The sequence below is a fragment of the Pelophylax lessonae genome (genome assembly GCF_965119305.1).
Source record: "Pelophylax lessonae genome assembly, chromosome: 5".
Lineage (NCBI taxonomy): Eukaryota > Metazoa > Chordata > Amphibia > Anura > Ranidae > Pelophylax > Pelophylax lessonae.
In genome coordinates this window covers 128,904,224-128,923,421 of record NC_138772.1, presented here as the reverse complement: position 1 = coordinate 128,923,421, position 19,198 = coordinate 128,904,224, and the positions used below count along the sequence as shown (strand labels likewise).

General features: G+C 47.2%; 1 protein-coding gene across 4 annotated transcripts in view; it reads left to right on the top strand.

Annotated features, from left to right (window-relative positions):
• HYCC1 (hyccin PI4KA lipid kinase complex subunit 1) overlaps window positions 1-18,501 on the top strand; it is a 227,104-nt gene extending 208,603 nt beyond the window's left edge. The window contains exons 11-12 of one of the 4 annotated variants that reach the window (XR_014225350.1): window positions 8,579-8,883; window positions 17,726-17,849. Coding sequence is in view for 3 of the 4 variants with exons in the window: in XM_082259372.1 (XP_082115498.1) it covers window positions 17,726-18,303 (578 nt within the window). In the remaining variant the exon portion in view is untranslated. Of the gene's footprint in view, window positions 1-8,578; window positions 8,884-17,725 lie in introns of all 4 variants that reach the window. The other 3 variants (XM_082259374.1, XM_082259373.1, XM_082259372.1) reach the window with 3 other exon arrangements.
• Window positions 18,502-19,198: the final 697 nt, after the last annotated feature.

Genomic DNA, 19,198 nt, shown 5'->3' with positions numbered 1-19,198 from the left:
AATGGCAACCACCCCAATCTATAACTAGCCTTTTACAGTAAGATTCACATAGAAGGGGCTTTGCACATTACAAACAGAAAATTCCCCACCACACTTGCCAGCTTATCTGCAACAAAAGCAAATTAGCCCTATCTAGCAGTTTGTGTTAAATCAGAAGTTTTAGTTTCACACATTTGCAAATATATATATATATATATATATATATATATATATATATATATATATATATGAAAGCCACAGTGTCTTACCAAGGCTCCTCTATAACTAGCCTTTACAGTAAGGTGCGCATGGAAGGGGCTTTGCACATTTGCACCTTACTGTAAAGGCTAGTTATAGATTGGGGTGGTTGCCATATATCGATTTAGCTGAATTTGTTGCCGGGACTCATTGAATACCTTCAGCTGCAGTTGTGCAGTTGCTGGGTGTCCAGTGTGTCCTTGTGCCTTTTAAAGAGGATTAGGCTACCCCCAGACAAATCTGCCCTAAATGTATCAACTGCTCTATATGCTCCAATTGGGAAACTCTCAAAACTATAGAGTTTAGGACGACCGTATACAGATGAACCTTGGCGAGGCACTGTGGTTTTCGAATATATTTTATAAATGTGTGCAGGTTGAACTGGATGGACTGGTATCTATTTTTTTCAACCTCACTAACTATGTAACTGTTGTAGGCTAACTGGTAAATGTGCTGGGAAATGTTCTGTTTGTAGAATATTCCTACACAACGTGTCAGTGTGGCTGCTTACTGTCTCCATCAGGGATCACCATGACAGGTATGAATGCAGGTTATTTGTCCACCAATTGCTCTCCTCAGGGTCGGCCCTACCATGGGTCCCAGGCGGCACTTAGAGAGGGGTGGCCCCGGCCGCCTCTTCTCTTCTAAGCCTATCTCGCAAAAAAAAAAGGTCTGCTGCTGGCCCGACATGCACACTGCGCATGCGCCGCCGCTCGGCAAAGCCCGTAAACGTTCGGCTATTTCCGGGAATAGCCGAACATGTATTAGCTAGCTTTCCCGAGCGGCGGCGCATGCGCAGTGTGCATGTCAGGCCGGCCGCGGACGTGTTGACGTGTGGCCCCGGGCGGCGCCATTTTTAAATTCTAAAGTGCCCTTTAGGAACAGGTAAGTGAGGCTGCACACTACCTGTCATTATTCGGGGCTGCAGGCATACTACAGAAGATGCAGTGCTGCGGGCATGGTACATGCCCACAGCACTGCATCTCCTGTAGTATGCCCACAGCCTCGCATTCTCTTGTACCATGTCCGTCTCCTGTACCATGCCCACAGCCCTGCATTCCCATGCACCATGCCCGCAGACCCTGCATTCTCCTGTACCATGCCCGCAGAGTCCCTGCATTCTCCTGCACCATGTCCGCAGTCCCGCATTCTCCTGTACCATGCCCGCAGCCCTGCATTCTCCTGTACTATGCCCGCAGACCCTGCATTCTCCTGTACTATGCCCGCAGCCCTGCATTCTCCTGTACCATGCCCGCAGAGTCCCTGCATTCTCCTGTACCATGTCCGCAGTCCCTGCATTCTCCTGTACCATGCCCACAGACCCTTCATTCTCCTGTACCATGCCCGCAGACCCTTCATTCTCCTGTACCATGCCCGCAGACCCTTCATTCTCCTGTACCATGCCCGCAGACCCTGCATTCTCCTGTACCATGCCCGCAGACCCTGCATTCTCCTGTACCATGCCCGCAGACCCTTCATTCCCCTGTACCATGCCCGCAGACCCTGCATTCTCCTGTAGCATGCCCGCAGCCCTGCATTCTCCTGTACCATGTCCGCAGCCCCGCATTCTCATGTACCATGTCCGCAGCCCCGCATTCTCATGTACCATGTCTGCAGTCCCGCATTCTCATGTACCATGTCTGCAGTCCCGCATTCTCATGTACCATGCCCGCAGCCCCGCATTCTCCTGTACCATGCCCGCAGCCCCGCATTCTCCTGTACCATGCCCGCAGCCCCGCATTCTCCTGTACCATGTCTGCAGCCCCGCATTCTCCTGTACCATGTCTGCAGCCCCGCATTCTCCTGTACCATGTCTGCAGCCCCGCATTCTCCTGTACCATGTCTGCAGCCCCGCATTCTCCTGTACCATGTCTGCAGCCCCGCATTCTCCTGTACCATGCCCGCAGCCCCGCATTCTCCTGTACCATGCCCGCAGCCCCGCATTCTCCTGTACCATGCCCGCAGCCCCGCATTCTCCTGTACCATGTCCGCAGCCCCGCATTCTCATGTACCATGTCCGCAGCCCCGCATTCTCATGTACCATGTCCGCAGCCCCGCATTCTCATGTACCATGCCCGCAGCCCCGCATTCTCCTGTACCATGCCCGCAGCCCCGCATTCTCCTGTACCATGCCCGCAGCCCCGCATTCTCCTGTACCATGTCTGCAGCCCCGCATTCTCCTGTACCATGTCTGCAGCCCCGCATTCTCCTGTACCATGTCTGCAGCCCCGCATTCTCCTGTACCATGTCTGCAGCCCCGCATTCTCCTGTACCATGTCTGCAGCCCCGCATTCTCCTGTACCATGTCTGCAGCCCCGCATTCTCCTGTACCATGTCTGCAGCCCCGCATTCTCCTGTACCATGTCTGCAGCCCCGCATTCTCCTGTACCATGTCTGCAGCCCCGCATTCTCCTGTACCATGTCTGCAGCCCCGCATTCTCCTGTACCATGTCTGCAGCCCCGCATTCTCCTGTACCATGTCTGCAGCCCCGCATTCTCCTGTACCATGTCTGCAGCCCCGCATTCTCCTGTACCATGTCTGCAGCCCCGCATTCTCCTGTACCATGTCTGCAGCCCCGCATTCTCCTGTACCATGTCTGCAGCCCCGCATTCTCCTGTACCATGTCTGCAGCCCCGCATTCTCATGTACCATGTCTGCAGCCCCGCATTCTCATGTACCATGTCTGCAGCCCCGCATTCTCATGTACCATGTCTGCAGCCCCGCATTCTCATGCACCATGCCCGCAGCCTTGCATTCTCCCGTACCATGCCCGCAGCCTTGCATTCTCCCGTCAAAACCATTGCACAGAGCAGGGAAGTATGACATGTTTGGTATTAAACAAAATAACAAATAAATAGATAAATATATCTATCTACCTATCTATCTGAAATGCTTTAAGCTGGCCATACATGGGTAGCTCTTTGCTTGCTCAATAAAACAGATTCCTCCATTCACACAAACATGGAGGATGGAGGAATCTCTTTTTCCCACTGGAACATTGAATTCTGACATTGGCACCCACAGTTTTCAGAAAATACTGATCAACGGCTGCAGCTGCTGATGGGGAACATTTTGCAGCATGTCACTCTAATAGACATTAACCAAACAATCTACCAATGTCGAGTGAGGATACCCACACACTGACAGGAATTCACCCAGCCCCTGCTGAACAGGTCAAATATCTATCAATGTATAGCCAGCTTAAGACCCTGTTCACACCTGAGCATTTTACAGCTCATAAAACGCTCATCTCTGAAGTCTCAAAATGCCCAACAAGCAGAAGTCCATTTATTTCAACGGCCCCTGTTCACATCTGAGCGTTTTGTCACCTGAAGCTCAAAAAAAGTACATGAGCTTTTTTTTGGCAGATTACAAGTGTTTTTGTTAGGCCCCTTTCACACATGTAGTCCGTCAGGCGGACTCAGTTTTTCTCAGCGGGAGGATTGATCCGCCGATCCCCCGCTGAGCAGGCGGATGACAGCTGTGTCTCCACGCTGTGTGCAAAGACACAGCTGTCAGGTCCCAATGCATCTCTATGGGGGAATCGGATGGGAACAGACCGTCTGTCCGTTCTCATCCGATCCGCCAGACGGATGGAAAATAGGGTTTCCATCCGTCCGGTTTTGACGGATCGGATGTCAGCGGAAATGTCTCCGCTGACATCTGATGCCCCATAGAGATGCATGGGGCGTCCGTTCAGATCCGCCAAAAAAACTGACAGGCGGATCTGAACGGACTCCCTGTGTGAAAGGGGCCTAAGATGTCAATGCCTGCCTCCAAACACCTGCAAAAAACACCTGAAAAATGCCTGCAAACGATATGCTCGGGTGTGAATGGAGCCTTACACAGTGATCTTCTATTACAGGAAGTGGTAGAAAAGGTAGTTCATAGCAGAATCGCCAGATATTTGAATGGACGCTGTAGATTTAAACAGATTGAACATGGCTTTTAAAATTACATTAACACATAAAAGATTAGAAGGGTTTACATATACGTTAACAGTCCAGCGCCATAGCCTGCTGTGCCCACTAGGGCTCTGCCATTACACTCTTGTGCTTCCTAACATTGTTTAGTTAGCCTATGAACTGCCAATGCACCACAACACATAAAACTAGTTGTGCATCATTTTTTAGAGCATTACAACACAGTGACACTTTCTGTGGAAACGCATGCGTTGCGGTGTGCGGACAAGGTGCCTTACGGTGCCAATCAGCAGGGTGCATAGTAGTGTGCATTTTACTGTGTGTTATGCAGCACAGGGGCTTGGCATAGAAGTAGAGTTCTTCTTTGAAGTGCTTCTGTCAGGTATACCAAGGATAGACACATATATTTGAATTTTTATAAATATAACCACAATTTAAACATTATGATTGCTCTAAATACTGTACAAATACCTGTTATTAAGAAAGCTGAATGTTCTGTCAGTATTTCAGATTTCAGTTTGCTGGTGGATATGCAGCATTCATTATACATATTTTACAATTTGCTACATTTTTCCTGCCCATTTTACTCACTATAATAGATCAAACATTACACAGTGTACGCTGACAAAACAATCCAGAACTAGATTTCCATGCATAATTCAGAGCAGACAATTTAGCAATTGAAGAGATTTGTTTCATCAGACTGCTCCAATCATGCCATCGTTTCTTACATTTGTGGTGTTAAGTGCATGTGATTGTTTTGTGATTTCATAGAGCACCATTTATCTCCCAGGATCAGATGGCTGCATAATGAGCATGAGTTTTATATTAATTTTCTGGTGGAGCATCCAGACTCTTCGTGTGTTAATATAGCAGTTATGTTAACTAAGGATAAAGGAAAAGTAAACCCCATAGATCTGTAGCTGGGCAGACCATAAGAGTATTGACATGAGGTGTAGTGGGACCAAACCTACTTTGTGTAATGGGACATTTGTCTTGGGTTTATGCCCTGGAGTAAAGTAATTGGAAAATGTCCTCCATAGTGGTGGCCACACGATATAGTTTTCCTTTCCAATTTAATCATAAGTGTTTAGCACAATGAATTCTTTCCAAGCAGTAGAGCCACACATGTGCCTCTTTGAATTGCTAATAGGAAAACAATTGAGTCATACAAAGAAAAGTCATTTGCCAGGTTCCTGGTAAAATTGAAGAATAGGAATTATTTTGAAAGCATTCAACACCTATTGCAGAACGAAGCATTGTCAGCTCAATCTGATTGCTGTCCCACTTAACTTGGAAGTCTGATCACATCTAATCAAAGACACAACTATACATGCCATGGTCATTGAATGGTCAGATTATAAAGCAAGTGCTAAGGAGTTTTGCATTCAGTGTGGAAACTTCTAGATCATTTGTTAAAAGGAAGACTTGTTTATCACATATTCATTCTCTGCTCCCTGTGCATTACTATTCCCTTTTCCTAGTGCTAGTCTTGGTCATTTGAAAACAATGCATATCCTTTTGTGGCTGATATCTCCTCTCAAAATGTGTTTATGGAGTGATGGCACCGAGGCTTAAGCCACTGTACACACTGGCCAAATGTCTATAGAGCGGTTAATCAAAAAACATCCGACATTCGGCCCATGTGTATGTCGGTCGGTCTGACGGACGTGGATGCTAAAAAAACAGCATACACTTGACTCCCAACTGCCATTGGCTAAGAGCGCTGATCATAGTGTTCTGGCGGGGGCTGCCTCCTGGCGTCCCCCTGTCGGAACACAATGGTTGAGTGTGGGGAGATCGCTGAACTAACCTTCGAATGGTAAGTACAGCGGCTCTGACCGGAGCTGACAGCTTTTTTTTTTTTTTGTGCAACCCCTAAGTGTGTACCCGGCTTAAGCATTCTACATTTAGGTCTCATGCCCACATGCGTCGCGTCAACTCTCCTAGACGCCTCTCCTGGCAGCAGCGTTTTGGCAGGTAAAAAAAGCGCATATAACTCTTTTAGGCGCGTGAAGGCACTCAGGCCTTAATTCATTTCATTGGTCACAATAATAACCTATTCTGGCCACTGAAATGAATTCACATTCAAGCGCTAAATGCGCCTATCACTAATGCATGTTAAGACGCATTTACATGCGCCAAGCGCTTTTCTTTGCCTACCAAATTCTGCTGCTGCCAAATAGTATAGTTATCTCTGTATACTATATTAAGAGGAGAGAGATGGTTCTCTTACACAGCAGCAGCTCTGTCCACCCCTCATTTCCCATGCTCGGTCACGGAAAGGTTTGAACTTTGTTACTTTTATTAAATAGAATTCAAATCAGTTTTTTTTTTCTCTTTTCTTTGTGCAAGGGGGAGGCGAGAGGCTGGCAGCACAGATGCAAACCAGTGCTGTGTAAGACCCCTGTAGCTAGGGTACTGGAGTTCTAGAAGTATACTGATAGCTATACGATCAACCCTCAGTGAAAGGGTTAATTGTAAGGAGGAAGAAAAGTGCTCCAGGAGGTTGCATGCATCGTGTTGCACTTAACTATTTGTGTGCCAGCAGATTCTAAAACATTTGTTTTCCTAGAATCCTTAAACAAAACATGTCAAAAGCTTGTGAAAATGCGTTGTAGAGGCTCATACAAGCTGAATTCATTGTTTACAGGGCCTTAGAGTTTTGGGGGGAAAAAAAACTCTCTAAAGAAAGTGTTCTTTAGTAGGTGGGATATTGAGACCACAGGAGAGTCAAAGTACTGTATATGCTTGTTGGGTACTGGGTTGGAGATACTGCTGGGAAAGGGCATTACATCTTAATCCCTTTCCCCTACCACCACCCAAGCCCCGACTAGGATAGGAAAAAAAAATGCGTACGTTATCCTCTTTAGAATTAGTGAATATTAATATTAGAAAGATTAATAGTTTGAGAACAAATCGACCCACGGCAAATATTTCTCTGGTCAAGAAATCTTTCCTACTTTTATTTTGTAACATTTTTTCTGGTTTACTATGAAGTATTTTTGCCTTAGATACAAATGGTTATCTATTTTATAATCATAGATTAATCCTCTCGACCGCTGGCCAAGTCTTCTCTCATCCTATTTTATCAATCATGTCAGTGCTAAACATGCATTATGTAACTCCACATTTAAACTGGGAATTTGACTGCATTTTAAATGGATAGTAGATGTAGGAGAGCAGCTGTGGCTTTAGAAGTTAATCATTTAGATAGATCGGATTCTTAATTTATAAAACTGCTTCTGTAGCTCAACATTTAATAAGAAAAATGGTGAATGTTAAACTGTGGGCTGTGTGGATGAAATCATAGCCATTGGTTTTGTGACCAACTCCATCTGAAATAATGTAGCACAATTGACCACATTTCTAAATGCAGAGTAATTATTTCTGTTATTACTGTAGGAACTCTATTAGTGCTACAAAATTCCTTCAAAGTCATGTGTGTGTTAATCGTTCATATAGATGCATGTTCATTTAGAATCAGAAACCCCAGATTTTCCTAACAAAGGGGCAGTTCTCTATCCTTTAGACCAGTGGTCCCCAACCCTGGCCTACAGGGCCCTCTAACAGGCCAGGTTTGCAAGATAACTGAAATACATCCCAGGTGATATCATTTGCTGCTCAGTGATTGCAGTACTCTAGTCTGCATCTCCCCAAGGTAATACTTAAAATCTGGCCTGTTAGTGGGCCCTGAGGACCGGAGGTGAGGACCACTGCTTTAGACTATAGGGGGGCAGACTGTGGCCGTTGGGAGTAGAAAATGTCCTATTGTCCATGGTAAACAAAGCTTCAGACTTTGTGACTTAGTGAGAATAGCTAGCACCTTTTGTCAGTGGGAGGAAGAATAATGCCCTATTGTTGATGCCAGTGGGTAGAAATGTCCCATCATTGGCATCAGTGGGAAGGATAGTGCATTTGTGCAAGGAATTGGTGCAAATAACAATTGTGCCCCTTAGTGTCAGTGGAAGGGATTTTGCCATATTGTTGGTACTAATGGGAGAAATGGTGCCCCATTGTTGGCGCCAGTGGAAGAAATTGTCTCTCATTATTGGTGTCATTGGGAGGAATATTTCCCTATTATGTCAGTGGAAAGAATGCCCCAGTGGTCAGATGAGGGCAAACAAAGGGCCACATTCAGCCTACAATTTAGGGGTCAGAAATTTAGAATGTTTACCATTTGGACTAAATGTATTCAGACAACTCGCTGTTTTATTTATTTTTCCCTATAATGATCCTTAATTTTATATTTGTCAAGCTTTAACCATAACTAATGTCTAACTGGTTTACATTGTTCATTATTCATGTAACATTTGTGTTGATGTTCATTTACATTACTTGTTTTGTCTTCAATTCCCTCCATTGTCATTTCAGCCATTACCTTCCTTTTTTCTTTTTTTTTTTTTCTTCCATCTAGAACAAAATGACACTAATAATGACTCCTCAGACATGGGCAACCTTGTCATACCCGAGATTAGTGTCACCAGTGTGCCAGGAGACAGAGCCGGCAATGGGGAGAGAATCAAACCACTAGCAGATAATGATGCTCTGCATGAAAACTGTTCAGAGTCTAGAACTGAGGGCAAGCCTGAAATCAGAAGGCAAAAATCTGTAAGGAGATTGATGGAGGACGGGATGTCTTCACATGGCAGAGTGCAGTGTTAATCACTTGATAGATGATGGGCACAAGGTACCTGCAAGTGAAAGGGTCACAATGCATGGGTGCGCATACTAAACATTTTTACTTCTTAATGGCTGCAGTCAAGCATGCGTATCTGTTTGGTACCCTATACAATTCCACCTGAATTGCTTTAACTTTCTTTGTGGTCAATTGGGACATTTTTTGGGTAAAGTAGAGCATAGTGGGGTTTCTCTTGATTCTTCAGTTAAATCTTTTTCCTATGTCTACAGAATGCTAAAATCTCATTGGGGGCCATGGGTTTACTGCACTTTGTACAGAATCATTACACCAAATGTATGTTTAATCATAAAGTTGTGCTTTCATAGGTCTTAAAATCTTGTTACCTCCAATATGACCCCCCACTCCATAAGGTAGAAAATACTTTGCTCCTGTCTTTCTTTTCCGTACCATTCAGATTGAAATCATCTGCCATTTAAAGCAAGCCTGTACTCTTCTAGTGTATGTGTACCCAAAACATTTTATTACATTTTAGCTAAAGGGGTGAGGGTTTAGAATCCCTGTCAGGGTTTGTATTACTGTCTGTTTCCCTGCTGGCCAGATTCAGCCGCTGTTTATCCTGGTGACCATTGTCGCTGATGGGCAATCTAGAGTTTTCCAGAACAAGAGGTAAGGAAAAGTCTTCCAATTGGAACCCATGTAATCACCATTGTCTAACAGGGCAATTCCCTTAGTTTAGAGAGATTTCTTCTCACTTCCTGTTGTGTCTTAAGGACAGGATGTGAATTACAATTACTGATCCTGCAATGCTCTCTCTTCCCATTCCACAGTGCAATGCTCTGAGCTTGGAAGGGGGCTTGCCCAGTAACATCTTCAGAAAAGTTGATTATGTTGGATCTTTTTTGGAGCTATAGCACAAACTGTCTTGGGAGCGCTAATGGTAATTTCTCTTACGTCCTCCGACAGTCGCCGCCTCTTCATATTCGTCACATATGGGGTATTAGACTTTGCTCCGAAGGAGTAGCTAGGCAACAGAATATGTTAACAATAAAGCTTTAACATATCCCACCCTCAAGGGGTGGTCCCCTCAGTCAATACCCTCCTACTTCCTGCAACCATATCTCAGTTTTAATGTCTAGCTTGTCAGGAGTGGCTGGCTCTCTCTGTGCTGGGACTTTTTGTCCCAGACTCTTTCTTCTTTTTAATATTTTATTTGAGTTTTTCCTCTACCTTTACTTAGCTGTTGTTTTTTGTCAGCATTAGTTAGTTCTTCGGACGAAGAGGATCATGCGGACTGGGTCTCGGGCTGATCCCCCTGATCGCAGGTCGTGGGTCAGTGGCTTCCCAGTCTGCCATCGAGCGTTCAGCCAGGTAACGCTCCTGGCACGGTGAACGACCCATCCCTGTTCGGTGCAGGGAAGTTTGGTGAGGTGGCTACCTCACCGGACGCTGTGCGGTTTCTTAACCGCCATTGTGGGCGTCTTGAATTGTGACTCTCCCTGCCTCATGTGCAGCGGCTTGTTCGCCTGTGCGGGTTCCCCACGCCATATGAGGTAAGTGTGTCTATGTGGGGACCTGTCTGTCTGGGGGGGGTCTCAGTCTGGGACTGTGTAACCTGCCTTTATATCACACTGCTTGTCTCCCTATCTCTCGGCTGCATGCTGTGGGCTGCAAGGGGGGGGGGAGCTGTATGACACTGTGTGTGTCAGGCTGGGCAGTGTGGGAAGCTGTGTGCTGTGGGGCATGTTTTTAATGGCATGTTGGGGCATATACAGCGATCGCTGCGGCGATCTAACATGTATCCATATAATGGGATGAAATTGTGTGTGTTTTTATGCACTGTGGAGCGGCGGTTTCGGCGCCAAACGACGCCATTTTACCGGCGCCCGCTCCGGCCGCATGGTTTACATGCACGGCGGCCATTTTCTTGTAGCCTCCATAGGCTTACATAGAGCGCCCTGGCAGCATCACTTCCTTTTTCCTGGAACACCGGTCGAGGCAGCAGCAGCAGCGGGGTCTCCTCAGGTTTTATCCTTCTATTCCTGTTGTCCATTGCCTGTATTCAGTCTGTATATTCCCTGTGGGGGTCTCATTGTGCCTGAGTGTGTGCGGTGGGCTGCGCTTACCGCGCTTGCTGAAAGGGGGCAGTTAACCCTTGGTTGTCTGGCGTACAGGGGCAATGGATTCTCAGGAGGGCAAGTTTCCCACAGTATTGGTGGAAAGCCAGGGGACCGCTGTTTCCCCCCCAGGGGGGGATTTAGCCACTATTGTGGCTGGCCTTGCTGCCCAGGTGCAAATGCTGGTGGCTGCTCAATCTACTAAACGGCCCAGAGTTACTCTGTCCTCTGATTCTGAGGGTGAAGGTGATGGGGCTGTTCTGGCAGGGACCTCCCTATCGGGGTCCCGCTCCTCTCTTGATCTAGTGGGGTCTGAGGTAGAGGCTGAGGTTGAGGGGGTTGATAATTCTCCCCCTGGCTCGCCTGAAGAGCTTGCAATCATGGATGAGTTGATTGCTTCCATTAAGCAGACGCTACGTTTGCAGGACGAAGTGTGTCCCCCCGCTGCCTTGGCGGCTTATGGGACGCAGAGAAAACGCAGGACGCCGCAGGTTTTTCCCTGCAATGCTGATTTTCAGCGCGCGGTAAAGGATCAATGGCGCGATCTGCGCAAACATTTTGCGGTACCAAGTAAATTCAAGCTGCGTTATCCTTTCTCCCCTGCCACTGATGAACTGTGGTGTGTGCCTCCACCAGTGGATCATGCAATTGCGGTTTTGAACAAAGCCACTGCGATTCCTGCAGAGGGATCCCCTGTTTTCCGTGATGCCACGGATAGGAGACTGGAGTCTCTTGCCCGTCATACTTATTCTGTTACGGGTTCTATGCTTAAAGCTCTATTTGCTTCTCTCATGGCGGCCCAGGCGATCGCAAGTTGGACGCAGATGCTTAGGCGCGTCCTAGTGGCCGATTCGGCCTCGGCGGCGACCCTGGACATGGTGGATCAGATACACCAGGGTGTCATGTATCTGTGTGATGCGGACCTGGACTTGATTCCGTTGGCTGCACGTGTGCACAGCGTGGCGGTGTTGTCTCGCCGCCTGGTTTGGTTGAAATGTTGGTCGGTGGACCAATCTTCACGTAAAACCTTAGCCAATCTGCCTTATGATGGGTCTCGCCTTTTTGGGGAGTCCTTGGATGTGTTGATTAAGGGGATCACCGGGGGTAAGAGCACTCTCTTGCCCCATTTCCCCAAGGCTAAGGGGGCTTCTGGGAAGAAGCATGCGAATTTTCGGCCCCCTCAGGGGTCCTTTCGTGCCTTTCGGCCGCACTACAAGGGCAAACCGTTCAAGGGCCAGGGCTCTCAGAAGAAACCCTGGTCTGGGAAACAGAAGTCCGGCCAATCCGGACCTGCGGCCCATAACAGTTCGGCCTGAAGGGGCGCCCTCACCCAGTTTTGGGGTGGGGGGACGCTTGCTCGGTTTTCTTCCACCCTGGTTGGCCCGTGTGCGGGACAGATGGGTTCTGGAAATCGTTCGATCTGGTTACAAGATCGAGCTTCTCTCTCGGCCGGAGAGCAGATTTTTTCCCTCAAATCTACAACTGTCTCCAGAGCGCCTGCGGGATCTGCACCTGGCGGTGCGGGACCTGAGGGCTCAGGGAGTGGTGGTTCCGGTGCCTCATCGGGACAGATTTCGGGGGTTTTATTCCAATCTGTTCACCGTGCCCAGAAAGGAGGGCAAGGTTCGTCCAATTCTGGACTTGAAAGCTCTGAACCGCTCTGTGCGGGTTCGCAAGTTCCGCATGGAATCCCTGCGCTCGGTGGTGGCTGCCCTGGTTCCGGGGGAATTCATGGCCTCCATCGATTTGAAGGATGCGTATCTTCACATCCCCATATTCGAGGGTCATCAGAGGTACCTTCGATTTGCCATTGCGGAGGATCACTACCAGTTCGTGGCGTTGCCCTTTGGGCTCGCCTCGGCTCCGCGGGTCTTCACCAAGGTGCTTGCACCGGTTCTGGCATTATTGAGGGCCCAGGGCATTTCTGTCCTGGGGTATCTGGACGACATTCTGATTCGGTCTGCGACCAGTCAGGGTCTGGAGAAGGACCTGTCTGTCACGATGCAAACTCTGCAGGAGTTCGGTTGGACGATAAATGTTCCAAAGTCGACACTGAGTCCGTCGGTTCGTCTTCCCTATCTGGGAATGATACTGGACTCGGTGCAGGCGAAGGTCTTCCTGCCGGAAGACAAACTCAGGACTCTTCAGGAGGAAGTCAGGTCCCTCAGGGACGTTCCGAACTCGTCTCTGCGGACGTGTATGAGATGTCTGGGATTGATGGTCTCGGCTTTCGAGGCGATTCCTTTCGCGCAGTTTCACACGCGGGGTCTCCAGGCGGAGATCTTGTCCAAGTGGGACGGGCGACCTCAATCTCTGGATCTTCAGATCTCGTTGAGTCATCGCACCAGGGAAAACCTTCTGTGGTGGCTTCAGTCCCCGTTGGTGTCCGGGGGCAAGTCGTTTCGTCCGATCTCGTGGACGATAATCACCACGGATGCCAGCCTGTCGGGCTGGGGTGGTGTTCTGGGCGTTCTGTCCGCCCAGGGGACCTGGTCGGAGGGGGAGTCTTCCCTCCCGATCAACATTCTGGAATTGCGTGCGATAAGGCTCTGTCTTCATCGCTGGACGGACCGGCTGCAGGGCTGCCCGGTTCGGGTGCAGACGGACAATGCCACGGCGGTGGCCTACATCAACCACCAAGGGGGCACCAGGAGTGCCCGAGCGGCTCGAGAAGTGGCCGACATTCTGTCTTGGGCCGAGACTCATGTCCCGGCGATAACGGCGGTTCACATTCCGGGAGTGGAGAACTGGCAGGCGGACTATCTGAGTCGCCAGACCCTGGATCAGGGGGAATGGTCTCTCCATCCGGCTGTCTTCCAGATGTTGTGCGCGAAGTGGGGTCTTCCAGATGTGGACCTGTTCGCGTCCCGCCTCAACTACAAGGTGAAGAGGTTCGTGGCAAGGACGCGCGACCCTCGGGCAGACGCGTCGGACGCGTTAGTGGCCCCGTGGCATCAGTACAGGCTGATGTACGCGTTTCCACCGATTCAGTTGCTGTCCCGGTTCCTTCGCAGGTTACACTCGGAACGCAGCACGGTGATTCTTGTGGCACCGGACTGGCCTCGCCGGTCCTGGTACGCAGACCTCGTGAATCTGGCGGTCGACGCCCCCTGGCGTCTGCCTCTTCGGGACGATCTACTGTCTCAAGGACCGATTTACCATCCTGCTTTACAGTCGCTGGCTTTGACGGCCTGGCTGTTGAGACCGAGGTCCTGAAGGAGAAGGGTCTCTCTCCAGAGGTTGTTCATACCTTGATCAACGCGAGGAAGTCTTCCTCGGGAAAGGTTTATTACCGTACTTGGAAGGCCTATTTTGCCTGGTGTGAGTCCAGGGGGTTTTCACCCCGCACGTACTCGGTTTCCCGTGTGCTGTCTTTCCTTCAGACGGGTGTCGATCAGCGTTTGGCGCTGGCTACGATAAAGGGTCAGGTGTCTGCGCTGGCCGTTCTGTTTCAACGTCCCGTGGCTTCCAACTCCTTGGTTGGCACTTTTATTCAGGGTGTGCGGCATCTGGTTCCTCCTAGGAGGGATCCTTTGCCCCCTTGGGACTTGAATCTGGTCCTATCTGTGTTACAACGTGCTCCTTTTGAACAGATCAGGGAGATCTCGTTGTCTATGTTGTCCAAAAAGGTCGCCTTTTTGGTGGCGATCACTTCGGCTCGCAGAGTGTCGGAACTGGCGGCTTTGTCCTGCAAGTCTCCGTACCTGGTTGTTCATTTGGATAAGGTGGTCTTGCGACCTAATCCTTCTTTTCTGCCGAAACGAGTTTCGGAATTCCATCTTAACGAGGATATTGTTTTGCCTTCGTTGTGCACGAAGCCTACACATCCAAAGGAGGTGAGATTGCATTCTCTGGATGTTGTTCGGGCGATTAGGGTTTACCTTAAATCGACTGAGTCTTTTCGAAAGACGGACTCCTTGTTTGTTCTTCCAGAGGGTCCTCGGAAGGGCATGGCGGCTTCCGCCTCTACCATTGCCAAATGGATCAGGCAGACCATTGAACAGGCCTATGCCTTGCAGGGGAAGGTTCCCCCTGTGCCTGTGAAGGCGCACTCTACTAGATCTCTGAGTACGTCTTGGGCCTGTCGTCATGGGGCTTCTGTAGCCCAGGTGTGTAAGGCGGCGACTTGGTCGACCGTACACACTTTCACAAAATTCTACAAAGTAGATGTTCAGGCATCGGCGGATGCTTCCTTTGGCCGCAAGGTTCTTAGTGCGGCTGTTCCCTAGGGCCCCTTGTTGGGGACTCCTGGCTGTTGGGATAAGTTTTGTATCCCCTGGTTTTTTGTCTTTTCCTGGGTTGTTGCTCCTGTTGAGCACTTATTTTTGCTGTTGCCCAGCTGGTTTCCTTCCTTTGGTAAGGTTCCTTTCTTTGATGTGGAGACTGCGTTGCCTTTCGGCGCGGATGCGTTTCCCACCCCTCATGTTTGCACTGCTTTGGGACGTCCCCATATGTGACGAATATGAAGAGGCGGCGACTGTCGGAGGACGTAAGAGAAAACGGAATTTTTGTAAAATCTTACCTGTAAAATTCCTTTCTCTGAGTCCTCCGACAGTCGCCGCCCCCGCCCCTCTTTTGGGGTTTGAATGTATACTCTACTGCTATTCCACTAAAACTGAGATATGGTTGCAGGAAGTAGGAGGGTATTGACTGAGGGGACCACCCCTTGAGGGTGGGATATGTTAAAGCTTTATTGTTAACATATTCTGTTGCCTAGCTACTCCTTCGGAGCAAAGTCTAATACCCCATATGTGACGAATATGAAGAGGCGGCGACTGTCGGAGGACTCAGAGAAAGGAATTTTACAGGTAAGATTTTACAAAAATTCCGTTATTTGGCACTGGATGGGATGCCTGCAGTAAAGAAGTTTGGGGAGTTATTCTACATTCAGCGTAAAGGTGACAGGTCTTTATTATGGAAGCCTAGGGGAGTTTGATCAGAAAAAAGCTGAGTGTTTTTGACCTTATGGGAAGGTTCATTTTTGAGTGATTGGCTGTCTCATAAGCATCAGTGGGAGTCTTCTAGCACATGCTCTGGATTGAAATTGTCACATTGATCAGTTTTTACCAGAGGTGCTCATTAGGTACACATGCCTCGTACACACACAACGATTGTTGGCCGACCGATTGGCCGTCTTTTGTCCAATGTTGTTGTGTTGGTTGAAATGTGCTCTAGACTGCACACGAATTTTCTCGGCCAACAACAACCAACTTCAGAAGTGATGTCATGTGCTGGTTTACTTTCCGTGTGTTTTTTCTTCTCTGAGCATGCCCAGTCTTGCTCATCTGATTTTTGTCTGCCGAAATCTGTACTGACTGACGGAAAATCGGCCGTTCTGTTGACGGCCAACAAAAATTTTATAGCATGCACACCAGATTTTGTTCGGCCGAAAAGTCGCAGTCGGTTGTCGGAAGCATCATACTAACAAGCCGACAATCGGACGATGGCCGAAAATTCACGGCCAACAATCGTTGCGTGTGTACGAGGCATAAGTCTTTTTGGTTTCACTAGGGAATGTCCTAATTGGTCAGGTATTTTTTTCAGTGGAGTTTCTTTAAAACAGAGCATTCATGCTTGAACTGATTCCTTGGCTATATGCTGGAAGCATGGAACACTAACCTATAATAAGCTGCATGCAAATACTATTGTATATATCTACGCCTATAGTAGACATACAGTATGTGATCTTCCTTTAAAATTCGAATGCATAAAGATGACAGAAGATAACTTATTACTATCTATGTATAGACCATTTAATGTAGTAAGTCTGTATACTCTAAACAGATTTTGAAGTCAGTGTGTGCATTATGTGACCTTTCCATTTGTCAGCCCTCACATTTTAGAGGTTTGGAATCTTCAGTAAATTGGTGTGTCTTTTGTTTCATGTATGTGGTATAAGCCGGCACTCATAAATTTGGGTGATCTTATAAACTGTTCTTTTGCATGGTTAACCACTTGACTTGCCTCACAATCCACTTATGCATGCTTCTTCTTTGAACCTATAGTTTTTTTGCATTTGCACCAAAAGCACACTTACATTTTTGTAATAAAGCTAATGATGTGAAGGAGGAGGATTGGAAAAGTAGATACAGGATTGTATTGTGTTTTTTTTTTTTTGGCCATTGATGTTTAAAAATGACTTTAGCCCCATGTACTTCCACGTTTCTGTGCTTTTATAGCCACAGTAGGAGGTAAGGTTGTGGAAGACGTGTGAAAGGCATGCTCATAACCTGCATACACATAAGTGCCATAAAAAGGAAGGTCTGCTTTACGGCCAGCCCCCTTCCTCCAAACAGAATTAGTTTAAAAAAAAAAAAACCCTCAAAAATAAACAGTTGACAAGAGGGAAAATAAATTACCTTAGCCTCTAAAGCCAATGTTTTCTAAGGTGGCAGTGATGAGGCACAGTGTTGCCAATGCCTACAAGAATTGTCAGAAGCCTGGAACATGGTAGTCTTGTGTCAACAGTTTATTTTTCCAGAATTTTTTTCTTTTTTTTCTGTTATTGGACCGGCAAACCTTTTATTTTTCAAGTCGGTTAGGCTTCGCAGCAGCCTTTCAAAATGTATGAAACCCTCTTTTCTTAAATCCTCTTCTATATTCTTCCTTCACATCACATTGTTTGCTGCAAAATCACTGGACCATTTTAATGTTTGATTCTTTTTTTTTTTTTTAATAAATGAGTAAGTATATCTGACACTGCTTCAAATGATTATGCTTTAAATTGTGCTGTAGCATTCCACTTGTTTGCTGCTCCTCGAACTATGACATTAATTTTGTTGTTTTTTTTATACATCTGCTCTTCCAGACTCCGCAGAGTTGACCCTACCAGATGAGCTGTCTGAAATAGCCGAGGTGGACGAAGGTTTCTGCTCCAGGGCAGCCTCAAGCTCAAGCCAATCGGCCATGTCTCACAGCAGCAGCGGTAGCTTCAGTAGGCCACCTTTGGGTAGAGCCCAGAGGAGATCTCTTGGATCCAGGGTCGGGGGTAAAGAAAGGGAATCCACAGGGGATCCTTGCCGTGAGCATCTCAACAGGAAGCAGAACCAGAGAGCTATGAGTGAGAATTTAGAGCTAGTATCTCTAAAAAGGCTCACTCTGACAACTAGCCAGTCACTCCCTAAACCTGGCAGCTATAGTCTTGCACGGACTGCAACAGCTATGTTCAGTAAATCCTTTGAACAGATGAGTGGAGCAGCTCCTATACACAATGCCACAGGTGTCAACACAGCTGGCGCAGGCACTAATGTGGAAACCAATAGATTTAGTGCATGCAGCCTACAAGAAGAGAAACTGGTGTACATTTCTGAAAGGACTGAGCTGGTCATGCCTGGCAAAAGCCACCAGAGATCCCCGAGTATCTGCATTACTCTGTCTACTGACTAGACCCACAGAAGAAGCGCCATAAAATAGGAAAGCCAAACAAACTGTTCCCTATTACCCCCAAATTTGAATCAAAACACAATGGAGCAGCTTATAGAATTACCTGACTTGTAGTTTACCAAAGTTTTTACATGATACCTTAATTGAAGCGTTAAGCAATTTGTATAAAATGGATAAATAACCAGCCATAACTTTTTAGCATTTTTTTTTGAATATGCCAGGGGTGTATCCTTGAACACCCACCAAACTTTGTGTTACTCAGATGTATTCATGGTTTTATTTACCCTTCTAGTATGAAGTATTGTTTCCTGTTTTATAGAACATATGTTTTTTTATGTCAACCTTTAAGCTATGGATAAAAATAAATACAGCTGGTTAGGCACAAGGATGATATCCGCAAGATATTTGTAACATCACTGGTTTGCTTTTAAGCAGCTTTCTCAAATAACCATCTCTATACTCCTGTGGGTTGATGGTCATTTCAGTCCATGTGAATGCAATTGTCCTGGAATGGCCTGCACAATGGATGTCTCTGACCAGCAGATGGCAATGCGGTGTACCATGCACAAGTGTTTTCTAGTTTTTGTCTGGAAAAATAGCTGTTGGTGGAAAAGCTTTGTGAATTACTGTAATTTTCCACCTCAAAATGTCTGTAAAATGTTGGTGGTTTTTATTTTTGAACATTTAGAAAATTATATTGATGCTTTTGAAGATCTTGAAATGGTAATGTTAAAATGTTTTGCCTTTTATAGTTATTGTCTTTATGGGAACTGCCTAAAAGCTATGATGTAGCTCTTGTACCAAGTTTGTCAATCATTACAAGTACAGTTTAGGTAAGAGATAATGAAAATCTCCACAGATCTTAAAAACTGAAAGAGAGGTGAGGTGGTAGCGCACT